Source organism: Hemitrygon akajei, chromosome 30, assembly GCF_048418815.1.
Source record: "Hemitrygon akajei chromosome 30, sHemAka1.3, whole genome shotgun sequence".
Lineage (NCBI taxonomy): Eukaryota > Metazoa > Chordata > Chondrichthyes > Myliobatiformes > Dasyatidae > Hemitrygon > Hemitrygon akajei.
Genome location: NC_133153.1, coordinates 43,894,748 through 43,907,555, shown reverse-complemented (window position 1 = coordinate 43,907,555; position 12,808 = coordinate 43,894,748). Strand labels below are relative to the sequence as shown.

The following is a 12,808-nucleotide window of genomic DNA, read 5'->3' as shown; positions in this document are numbered from 1 at the left end:
GATTTTACTGTGATACTCATATCACTTGCCACAAAGAGTCACTGGAAGGACTTGGTCAGTCAAGCAGTATCTGTGAGTTGATGTCTTCATTAGACACCCTGTACCACAACAGTGCTCCCATATCCTTTAATATCCTAAAAGCAATTAATCTGCATTTTGAACATGGTCAATGACTAGTCCTCAGCACCCCTCTGGGGTAAAGAATTCCAAAGATCCCTCAATACTTGAGTGAAGAAATTTCTTCTCATTTCAGTTTTAAACAGACTACCCCTTGTTCTGAATCTGCTTCCTAATTCTAGACTCATAGATCTAGACTGATTACATATTTTTCCACACAAGCATTAGCACTCCTCTGCACTGATTATTGGAGACTGCTGCTTTGATATTTTTATTTTAATTGATACTGAGACCTTTTTTCCCATTGCTGATTTTTGTTCTAAAGGTAACTTGGTGACCTGATGCAACACTTGATGAAAAGAGAAGGAAAACTGATTTGTTTTAACACAATAAGCTTAGACATTGACTATTCAAGTTTGAAATTCTTACCCTTGTTTTTTTATATTTCTATTTAACATTGATATTTCTATATAACACTGTGCAAGTAAAGAGAGTAGACAGGCTCCTTCCAATATCTGAAAGGCAACTGAGTACATACTAGCACCCAAGTATGATACAAGCATCATGCATCACAAGCTGAATGTGAAGTGGTATCTTCTGTTGCCTGCCCCCCCCCCCCAATCTCATGATTATTAATTGCACAATGAAGAATAAAAGAATGTTAGTTTAAAATATTCCAAATTTTATCCAGAATACAGCATGTCTGAGCCTCATAGTTATTGCCATGATTCCCACCCATGTTTGTATAATGTTAGGCAAATGTTGAGAGCCATCTCAAAACAATGTTGTGTGCAGAACTTTCTGGAGTTATGGTTTTCCAGTATCAAAGGAGTGAAGCAGAAATCAAATGTCTTGTTGCTCACATCCTCATTAAGTTTGAACTTCTTGCAGGTGAAGAGCTAATTAATGCAGTGCATGGATTTTTCATCAGGTGTGTACAGCATTTTTAGTGAAAGTTAATACTAAACATGAGCAAGTTTAATCAGATCTGTAACAGAAGTGTTTTGCACAACAAAGGATAAACTACATAGCAGACCTTTCAGTAGTTTCTTGGTATTAACTACTTTTACAACTCTTTATCAAAGTCATCTGACTTGGTTTGTCCCAATGAAAGGTCATATTGGGAGTATGATTGGCCTTTCACCTGCAGATTATGATAGGCTTGTGGGTATTTAATTGTCTGGGTTTTTTTGTCCTGGCCTGTGTGTGGTCGTTCTTGCTCAAGATGTTAGAGTTCTGAGCTGCAGAGAAAGTAAACCAGCATTTTGTTGTTCTTTCAGGACTACTATACTTCTTTACTTGGCCCTACAAGCTTCAGGAAAGCCATAGAAGAGGCAGAAAGACTTTCTGAAAGCCTGAAGTTAAGGTCTGTTGTGGCTTTAATCAGTTTAATCATATACAATAATGAGGATGTCAGAAATGATGAGTGCTTTATTTCTCTCAACGAGCCTGGCATTGCAGCTTTTAACCTACTGCCAGTCAGTTTATATTGCTGTTTGTATTTTTTCACAGCTGTTGACTACATTACTTGTTCTGAACTCCCTTTTGGTGTAAATTTCAGTTTGCATTTCTTTCTCCATTGTTAATCTTTGGTTCTGTTTCTTTCTTATTTTTCTTTATTACACTTGTCAGTTTATATCCTCTGTCATATAGCCATAAGCTGTAGTACTAATATCTGTGTGTTTTATTCCCAAAATCTAAATGATGACTATCTCCCAGCAGGAATTCAGTTGGAACATACTGTTCATTGTTACTCATCCACAGTCATTTTCCACCCTGGACCTGCAGAGGCCTACACAGCAGGCCAGCTTGTCCCTGGAGTTCTCGAGTATTAAGCCACACAGTCCTAATGTTTCCATCTATCAGGCGTTGCATTGGATAGGGCTCAATAGCACACATACAGCACTCCCTGAATAGAGAAACAGCAGTGAGTGTACACTCCGTGGCTACTTTACTAGGCACAGCAGTAAAACCCGGTGTGGTCTTAAGCTGCTATAATCCATCCACTTCAAGGTTCGATATGATGTGCATTCGGAGATGCTGTTCTGCAAACCGTTGTTGTAATGTGTGTTTAGTTGAGTTACTGTCACCTTCCTGTCAGCTTGATCCAGTCTGGCCATTCTCATGTGACCTAATTAACAAGGTATTTTCAGCCACAGAGGGGTCACTCACTGTATGTTTTTAGTGTTTTGAATCATTCTCTGTAAACTCTAGGGACTGTTGTGTATGAGAATCCCAGGAAAATCAGCAGTTTCTGAGATACTCTAACCATCCTGTCTGGCACCAACAATCATTCCATGATTCTTTTTGGATTCCAGACAAAACCAGTTCCCCTCTACCACCACTCTCTTCCATCTAGCGGAATTAGTCTTTACTCTTAATAATTTTTCTTTTGATTCCTCCCACTTCCTCCAAACCAAAGGTGTAGCCATGGGCACCCTTATGGGTCCCAGCTATGCCTGCCTTTTTGTTGGTTTTGTGGAACAGTCCATGTTCCAAGCCTATACTGGTATCCCCCACTTTTCCTTCGCTACATTGACGACTGCATTGGCGCTGCTTCCTGCACGCATGCTGAGCTCGTTGACTTCATTTACTTTGCCTCCAACTTTCGCCCTGCCCTCAAATTTACCTGGTCCATTTCCGACACCTCCCTCCCCTTTCTTGATCTTTCAGTCTCTATCTCTGGAGATGGCTTATCTACTGTTATCTACTATAAGCCTATGGACTCTCACAGCTACCTGGACTATTCCTCTTCCCACCCTGTCTCTTGCAAAAATGCCATCCCCTTCTTGCAACTCCTCCATCTCTGCCGCATCTGCTCTCAGGATGAGGCTTTTCATTCCAGGATGAAGGAGGTGTCTTCCTTTTTTAAAGAAAGGAGCTTCCCTTCCTGCACCATCAACTCTGCTCTCAAACGCACCTCTCCCATTTCACACACATCTGCTCTCACCCCATCCTCCCGCCACCCCACTAGGGATAGAGTTCCCCTTGTCCTCACCTACCACCCCACCAGCCTCTGGGTCCAACATATAATTCTGCATAACTTCCGCCACCTCCAACAGGATCCCACTACCAAGCACATTTTTCCCCCTCCCCCGCCCCCCCCCCCCGCTTTCCGCAGGGATCGCTCCCTACGCCACTCCCTTGTCCATTCGTCCCCCCCCATCCCTTCCCACCTATCTCCCTCCCAGCACTTACCCTTGTAAGCCAAACAAGTGCTACACCTGCCCTTACACTTCCTCCCTCACCACCATTCAGGGCCCCAGACAGTCCTTCCAGGTGAGGCGCACTTCACCTGTGAGTCGACTGGTGTGATATACCGCGTCCGGTACTCCCGGTGCAGCCTTCTATATATTGGTGAGACCCGACGCAGATTGGGAGACTTTCGCTGAACACCTACGCTCTGTCCACCAGAGAAAGCAGGATCTCCCAGTGGCCACACATTTTAATTGCACGACCCATTCCCATTCTGATATGTCTATCCATGGCCTACTCTACTGTCAAGATGAAACCACACTCAGGTTGGAGGAACAACACCTTATATTCCATCTGCATAGCCTCCAACCTGATGGCATGAACATTGATTTCTCTAATTTTCTTAATGCCCCCCTCCCCTTCTTACCCCATCCCTTATTTATCTATTTATTATTTTCCCCACCTTTTTTCTTAAAACATAGAAAATAGATGCAGGAGTAGGCCATTCGGCCCTTCGAGCCTGCACCGCCATTCAGTATGATCATGGCTGATCATCCAACTCAGAGCCCTGTACCTGCTTTCTCTCCATACCCCCTGATCCCTTTAGCCACAAGGGCCATATCTAACTTCCTCTTAAATATAGCCAATGAACTGGCCTCAACTGTTTCCTGTGGCAGAGAATTCCACAGATTCACCACTTTCTGTGTGAAGAAGTTTTTCCTCATCTCGGTCCTAAAAGGCTTCCCCTTTATCCTTAAACTGTGACCCCTCGTTCTGGACTTCCCCAACATCGGAAACAATCTTCCTGCATCTAGCCTGTCCAATCCCTTTAGAATTTTATACGTTTCAATAAGATCCCCCCTCAATCTTCTAAATCTTCTTTTCTCTCTCTCTCTCTCTCTTTTCTCTCTCTGTCCCTCTCACAATCACTCCTTGCCTGTTATCCATCTCCCTCTGGTGCTCCCCTCCCCCTTTCTTTCTCCCTAGGCCTCCCGTTCCATGATCCTCCCTTTTGCCAATCAACTTTCCAGCTCTTAGCTTCATCCCTCCCCCTCCTGTCTTCTCCTATCATTTTGGATCTCCCTTCCCCCTCCCACTTTCAAATCTCTTACTATCTCTTCTTTCAGTTAGTCCTGACGAAGGGTCTCGGCCAGAAACGTCGACTGTACTCCTTCCTATAGATGCTGCCTGGCCTGCTGCATTCCACCAGCATTTTGTGTGTGTGTTGCTTGAATTTCCAGCATCTGCAGATTTCCTCGTTTTTGCATTCCATGGTCAAAGTCACTTTATCACATTTCTTCCCCATTCTGAACAACAACTCAACCTCTTGACAGTGTCTGCATGCTTTTCTACATTGAGTGTCTACCACATGATTGGTTGATTAAATATTTGCATTAACGAGCAGATGTTCCTAATGAAGAGGCCACTTGGTGTATGTTGTTTGGTTAATTGTCTTTAAAAGTAATTCCACAATGTATTTTATCTGTTAGATACGAGGAAGCTGAAGTACGTAAGAAGCTTGAAGAAAATGATAGATTGCAAGAAGAGAAAAGCAAAGAGCAAGAAGGAGCAAAAAGCAAGGGACAGGATAACAGCTTGACAGCAGCAATCAAGGGTTCTTCAGGCCAGGTTAGCATTAAGAAAGGAAACTTACAGGTTTGAAACAACCCAAATAGAAATGAACTTATTACAAAAATCTTTAAAGGATAATGATAAATAGGTGTATCCCTGTCATCCCTTCAGCCGGCTCTGTCCAATCCAGGCACTCCCGTGTATCCCTGTCATCCCTTCAGCTGGCTCTGTCCAATCCAGGCACTCCTATGTATCCCCGTCGTCCTTTCAGCCGGCTCTATCCAATGTTGTTCCTTCAGCCAGCTCTGTCCAATCCAGGCTCTCCCGTGTATCCCTGTCATCCCTTCAGCCGGCTCTGTCCAATGTCGTCCCTTCAGCTGGCTCTGTCTAATCCAGGCACTCCTATGTATCCCTGTCGTCCTTTCAGCCGGCTCTATCCAATGTTGTTCCTTCAGCCAGCTCTGTCCAATAGAGGCACTCTCATGTATTCCTGTCGTCTCTTCAGCCGCCTCTGTCCAGTCCAGGCACTCCCGTGTATTCCTTTCGTCCCTTCAGCTGGCTCTGTCCAATCCAGGCAGTTTTCCATCTTAAGTATGTTCAATAACTCCACTTCAATAGAGTGGAGTAAAGAATACCAAGGAGTCATCACCTCATGAGTGAAGAAATTCTTTCTCATCGCAGTCTTAAATTGGGCAGCCTTTATTGTGAATATTCCCACTTGGGGAAATCATTCTCTTTGCATCCACTCTAACAATCCTACTCTCAGTGCTCAATTCTGGTCACCTCACCTCAGGACGGATATGGAAACCATAGAAGGGTGCAGAGGAGATTTTCAAGGATGTTGCCTCGATTGGGGAGCATGTCTTATGAGAATAGGCTGAGTGAACTCGACCTTTTCTCCTTGGAATGACGAAGGATGATAGGTGGCCTGATAGAGGTGTATAAGATGATGAGAGGCATTGATTGTGTGGATAGACAGAGGCTTTTTCCCAGAGCTGAACTGGCTAGCACGAGAGGGCACAGTATTAAGGTGCTTGGAAGTAGGTACGGAGGAGATGTCGGTGGTAAGTTTTTTACGTTGAGAGTGGTGAGTGCGTGGAATGGGCTGCCAGCAGTGGTGGTGGAGGCAGAAACGATAGGGTCTTTTAAGAGACTCCTGCATGGCTACATGGAGCTTAGAAAAATAGAGGGCTATGGGTAAAGCCAGGGTAGTTCTAAGGTAGGGACATGTTCGGCACAGCTTTGTGGGCCAAAGGGACTGTATCATCCTGTAGGTTCTCTATGTTTTTGTTTTTCAATGAAATTAGCTTTTCTTCTAAGTTCCAAAAAGTACTGACCCAGTCTGCTCCCCTCCAACCCTCTGACCTCATTGCAAAGTTACTAATCTCAAGTTCTCCAGTTTCTTACCCATTCAACTTTTCTATGGAAACATGAGAGACTGCAGATGTTCAGGACAGTGGGGGGGGGGGGGCTCAGCTAAATGGGCAGCATCTGTGGAGATGGGGTATAGGACTCAATGGGACAGGCAACATCTGTGGAGATGGGGTATAGGACTCAGTGGGACAGGCAGCATCTGTGGAGATGGGGTATAGGACTCAATGGGACAGGCAGCATCTGTGGAGATGGGGTATAGGACTCAGTGGGACAGGCAGCATCTGTGGAGATGGGGTATATGACTCAATGGGACAGGCAGCATCTGTGGAGATGGGGTATAGGACTCAGTGGGACAGGCAGCATCTGTGGAGATGGGGTATAGGACTCAATGGGACAGGCAGCATCTGTGGAGATGGGGTATAGGACTCAGTGGGACAGGCAGCATCTGTGGAGATGGGGTATAGGACTCAGTGGGACAGGCAGCATCTGTGGAGATGGGGTATAGGATTCAATGGGTCAGGCAGCATCTGTGGAGATGGGGTATAGGACTCAGTGGGACAGGCAGCATCTGTGGAGATGGGGTATAGGACTCAATGGGACAGGCAACATCTGTGGAGATGGGGTATAGGACTCAGTGGGACAGGCAGCATCTGTGGAGATGGGGTATAGGATTCAATGGGTCAGGCAGCATCTGTGGAGATGGGGTATATGACTCAATGGGACAGGCAACATCTGTGGAGATGGGGTATAGGATTCAATGGGACAGGCAACATCTGTGGAGATGGGGTATAGGACTCAATGGGACAGGCAGCATCTGTGGAGATGGGGTATAGGACTCAGTGGGACAGGCAGCATCTGGGGAGATGGGGTATAGGATTCAATGGGTCAGGCAGCATCTGTGGAGATGGGGTATAGGACTCAGTGGGACAGGCAGCATCTGTGGAGATGGGGTATAGGATTCAATGGGACAGGCAGCATCTGTGGAGATGGGGTATAGGACTCAGTGGGACAGGCAGCATCTGGGGAGATGGGGTATAGGATTCAATGGGTCAGGCAGCATCTGTGGAGATGGGGTATAGGACTCAGTGGGACAGGCAGCATCTGTGGAGATGGGGTATAGGATTCAATGGGTCAGGCAGCATCTGTGGAGATGGGGTATATGACTCAATGGGACAGGCAGCATCTGTGGAGATGGGGTATAGGACTCAGTGGGACAGGCAGCATCTGTGGAGATGGGGTATAGGATTCAATGGGTCAGGCAGCATCTGTGGAGATGGGGTATATGACTCAATGGGACAGGCAGCATCTGCGGAGTTGGGGTATAGGACTCAATGGGACAGGCAGCATCTGGAGATGGGGTATAGGACTCAATGGGACAGGCAGCATCTGGAGATGGGGTATAGGACTCAATGGGACAGGCAGCATCTGTGGAGATGGGGTATAGGACTCAATGGGACAGGCAGCATCTGTGGAGATGGGGTATAGGACTCAATGGGACAGGTAGCATCTGGAGATGGGGTATAGGACTCAATGGGATAGGCAGCATCTGTGGAGGTGGGATATAGGACAATAGACAGGCAGCATCTGTGGAAATGGGATATAGAACTTAATGGGACAGGCAGCATCTGTGAAGGTGGGCTATAGTGAACATTTTGCATTAGGGCTGAGAGTATCAAGGAAAGCTATTTCTTTATAACGATCTTAGGCGGAAGGCTGAGGGCCAGAGCTGGCAGGCAGTCTGTTGAACTAGATGGAGCCTAGTATAGGGAAGGTGGGTGGAGGTAAAGCCAGAGGGTTGGAGATGAAAAGTGGAACTTGATAAGGGGGGGATGATGAGGCGTGGGGTGGAGAAAACTGGCTATTGGGCTGAGGTTTCAGTGGGGGGGAGGGCAGTTTTGTTGGATTTGATAGAACCTGCCTGGGAGATGTGAAATGCACGCAGATGGTGCAGGTTACCTGAAATTGGAAAATTCAGTGTTCATAACATTGCGTTGTAGGTACCCAGGTGGAAGATGAGATACAGTTCTTTGAAGGAAAAATTTGTATTCCACCTGGCACTGGCAATGGAGAAGGCCAAGGATAGATAGGTTGATGTGGGAATGTAAAGGGGAGTTTGTGGTATACAGTGGCATGCAAAAGTTTGGGCACCTCATCAAAATTTCTGTTGCTGTGAATAGTTAAGCAAGTAAAAGATGACCTGATTTCCAAAAGGCATAAAGTTAAAGATGACACATTTCTTTAATATTTTAAGCAATATTACTTTATTATTTCCATCTTTTACAGTTTCAAAATAAAAAAGGAAAAGGGCCCAAAGCAAAAGTTTGGGCACCCTGCCTGGTCAGTACTTAGTAACACCCCCTTTGGCAAGTATCAAGCTTGTAAATGCTTTCTGTAGCCAGCTAAGAGCCTTTCAATTCTTGTTTGGGGGAACATTACGAACTGAGGAAATGGCTACCTGAAAATGTTTTGCTATCTTCTTATAGCCTTCTCCTGCTTTGTGGGCATCATTTATTTTACTTTTCAGAGTGCTAGGCAGCTGCTTAGAGGAGCCCATGGCTGTTGATTGTTGGGACAAGTCAGGGTATTCATAAAGCTTTGAAATTTGCATCACTTGACCTTTCCTAACAATGACTATGAATAAGCCATAGCCCTAACAAGCTAATTAAGGTCTGAGACCTTGGTAAAAGTTATCTGAGAGCTCAAATCTCTTGGGATGCCCAAACTTTTGCATGGTGCTCTGTTCCTTTTTTCATTCTAAAATTGTACAAAACAAAAATAATACACTAATCTTGCTTAAAGTGTTGAAAAGAATGTTTCATCTTTAACTTTATGACTTTTGGAGATCAGTTCATCTTCTACTCACTTAACTATTCACAGAAATAGAAATTTTGACCAGGGGTGCCCAAACTTTTGCATGCCACTGTATATGGGAACTCAGATGCTCATCATAGCAGTCACATAATCTACATTTGATTTTATCAATGTAGAGGAAGCCACATTGAGAGCAATGCGTGCAGTAAACAAAGTTGAAAGGGAGGCATGTGGGCCTCTGCCTCATCAGGAAGGGATTTTTAGATCCCTGAATGGAGGTGAGGGAGGAGGGATATTGAACAGCTGTTCTTCCTGTGGTCTCAGGGAAGTGTATCAGAGTTTGAGGAAGGATAAGCAAATGGCCTCATCAAGAGTGGTTGCTGTGAAAATGGTGGGGGTAGAAGAATCCATGACTGGTGGAGAGATCTATTGTAGCTGGCAAAAATAGTTAAAGAATAATGTGCACAGTGAGAGGGTGAAAGGAATGGACCAAAGGTATTATCCCTATCTTGTCAGGAGGAAGCAAGGTAAGTGCAAAATTGAGGGTCTCATCAACCACAGAGGAGAAGCCAGGTTTTCAGAAGGAGTACCTTTCAGATGTCCAGCATAGAAAACCTCATCTCAAGAACAAATCCAGTGGAAATAAATTATGAGAAAGTGATGATACCCTTACAGAAGGTGGTAGGAGAAGGTGCAGTCAAGTAGCTCTGAGATTTGATAGATTTATAGTAAATGTCAGTCAGTAGTCTATCTGTAAAGGTGGAGACAAAGATCCAGAAAATGGACATGAGGCTATCAGAAATGGTGCAGATAAATTTGAGAACGGTGTGGAAGTTGGTAGCAAAAGTGATTTTAAAAAAATTGGCGAGTTCCACACCAGTGCCTGAAGCAACATCAGTGTAGTTGTCATGGAGAAAGGTTTGGAAGTGGTGACAAAGGCAGTTTGGGACAAGGACTGCTTCATACAGCCAACCAAAAGATAGGCATAATTGAGGTCTGTGTGAATGTCCATGGCCAGACCAGTGATTTGTAGGAAGTGAAGCAAATAAAGAGAAGTTGTTCAGGGTAAGAAAATGTCCATGGTGATGATAAAGTAGTGGGGATCAAGGAATTGGAAGTTGTCAGAATGGCGGAGGACATGAGGAGTCCCAGACATGGGAATGGATTTGACAAGACATTTGAGGTTGAGGAGATAGTTTAGTGAAGCAAGAGCAAGGTAGACAATTGGTCTACCAGTGCAGTCCTATTTGTGGATCTTGGATAAAAGATAGGCTGAATCTAATGTGTGCTGGGTTGGAGCACTGTCAGCTTGGATTGCTATGCACTATATAGTTAGTTATATCTCTTTGTAGGCACTCTATGCCTTCCTCATAACTTACTAATGCACTTATCAGCAAGAAACGTTGCTATCAGTCCCTTCATCTAAGTTGTGAAATTGAATGTAAATCATTAAGGGCTCAGCATTGATCCCAGAAGTTACTGAAAATAACCTATTTATTCTCACTTGTGTCTTGGTGAGCCCGTTCCCCATCTGTCATATTGTTACCTCAAGTGTACATTTAGTTAATTAATCAGTAACTGTAGGAATCCATGTAGTTCACTAATGACCTTGAGAAGGAAATATAGTTCTCTAGTTTGACAAAGTGTCTCCAGATCTGTGGAAAGTGTGTTTGGTTATCAATAGGTAAGCAATTAATGCAGTATGGGATGATTGACATATGCTTTCCTAGCTCTCAATGCCTTGAAATAATGAAGAATATTGTTTGGGCATTAGGAAGCTGTATATTACTGCTGCTGAAGAGGAATATTGGAATACTTAACTGTAGATATTTTTTGTTAAATTGGGAATTGGAGTGGAACATGTTATAAATATTTGGAATGTTAACCAGAAGTTTGTAAAGCTGCTTTTCATTTGTTTTAGGGGGACACGGTGTTAAGCAACATCAACGAATCCAGTACAGAGCACATCGGTGAGATTTCTATCATAACCTAAAAAAAGTTCACTGGACTGCTCAGCCCAAAGTGTCTGTGCCAGTTAAATGCCCATCACCCCTCCTCCATTCCATTAACATTCCCCTTAATACTAAACAAGTCAAAAAAAAAAGTCTCTTGCTCAGTCATACCCTTGTGCTCTAAGAGCTTCCTACACAAATCACTGGCCAGCAAATACTGGCACCCCTGACCCTACATGTTAAGTGCTGAGTTCCGTGTATAGTTTTGGTGTCTCTGCAGTCAGTAGGTAGAATCAGCTGATGGGATATTTGTCTGAACAGCAAAACGCTGTAAATGCTGGGAATGTGAATAATAAATGGAAAATGCTAAATACCCAGGGGGTTAGGCAACATCAGTAAAGAAGGAGACGGTTAACAGTCATTTCAGTGAATCCTACATTCTCAACCTAGTCTTCAACTGTCTAGGGAAAACAAATGCCCAAATTTTTTTTTTAATGAGCGTATCTTTCAGGAAGGAGAAACAGCTCCTAATAACTTGGTGGAATAGGCTAAGGAATTAAGAGCATAAAGAACATAGAAGGCCTCAAATCTGTTCCATATTCCATATCAGGGTTCATCTCCTCTTCTATGTAAGTTCACCTTTATCCCCAGTTCCCTGATCATTTATCTTTAAATTCCCCAGTGATCTGCCTTAACTACCATCCAGGGTAGAAAGCATCAGTGATTCACCTACAGTTCCGAAGTGATCTGGCACTTTCTGATACAAGTGAAAAAAAACAAGCTTTCTGAATGTCATTGGTCTGACATTCATCCAGAATGGTGTTTGTGCATATTTCTGTTTTCCCGTTGTCACTGATTTGACTGAATTAATTGTGTTTTATTTCTGTGTGTGGAGAACAGTTTTGTCTCGAGGAACAATCAGTGCAGAAAAGCTGTTTGCAATGTTGCAAGATGAAAACACTAAGGTGATCATTATGGATGCTCGGAGCTCCAAGGATTACAGGGAATCTCACATTCATATGGCCAGGTCGTGCTGTATAAGTGTGCCAGAGGAAGCTATCAACCCAGGGTAGGAAATTGTCTAGTTAAAATAGGTAGCAAATGCTTTTGTAAAGTTTGATAAGACAGTTGAACACTGTTGGCTTTCATGAAGTTCTTTTTGTTCCTGTGTCTCATCTCCAAGTTAATATTGCTAAAAATTCTTTCCCTCAGCATCACTGTAAACCAGATAGAGTTGAAACTGCCAGAAGAATCAAAGGAGATGTGGCGAAAGCGGCAGTGCGTTGATTACATTGTTTTGTTGGATTGGTTCAGTTCCATCAACCAGATGAAAAGGGGAAGTGTTCTTCAAAGCCTCAAAGATGCACTTTACAAGGTTTGGAAATTGCTTGCAATATGCACGGTGTAGGATTGGTTCATAACTCCATAAGATCATATGTCATATGAGCAGAATTAGGCTATTTGGCCCATCAAGTATACTCAGCCATTCAATAATGGCTGATTTATTAACCCTCACAATTTCATTCTCCTACCTTCTCCCCATAACCTTTGATGACCTTACTAATCGAGAGCATATCAACCTCCGCTTTAAATATACCCAATGACTTGGCTCCCACACCCATTTATAGAAACATAGAAAACCTACAGCACAATACAGGCCCTTCAGCCCACAAAGTTGTGCTGAATGTGTCCCTACCTTAGAAATTACTAGGCTTACCTATAGCCCTCTATTTTTCTAAGCTCCATGTACCTATCCAAAAGTCTCTTAAAAGACCCTATTGTATTCG

General features: G+C 43.8%; 1 protein-coding gene across 8 annotated transcripts in view; it reads left to right on the top strand.

The window, feature by feature from the left end:
- The window catches only part of usp8 (ubiquitin specific peptidase 8), a 54,125-nt gene that overhangs the window by 15,535 nt on the left and 25,782 nt on the right, over positions 1-12,808 (top strand). For all 8 annotated transcript variants that reach the window (XM_073032780.1, XM_073032782.1, XM_073032779.1 and 5 more), the window contains 5 exons: positions 1,398-1,483; positions 4,803-4,941; positions 10,991-11,039; positions 11,922-12,090; positions 12,234-12,396. In XM_073032780.1, the coding sequence (XP_072888881.1) occupies positions 1,398-1,483; positions 4,803-4,941; positions 10,991-11,039; positions 11,922-12,090; positions 12,234-12,396 (606 nt within the window). The remainder of the gene's footprint in view (positions 1-1,397; positions 1,484-4,802; positions 4,942-10,990; positions 11,040-11,921; positions 12,091-12,233; positions 12,397-12,808) is intronic.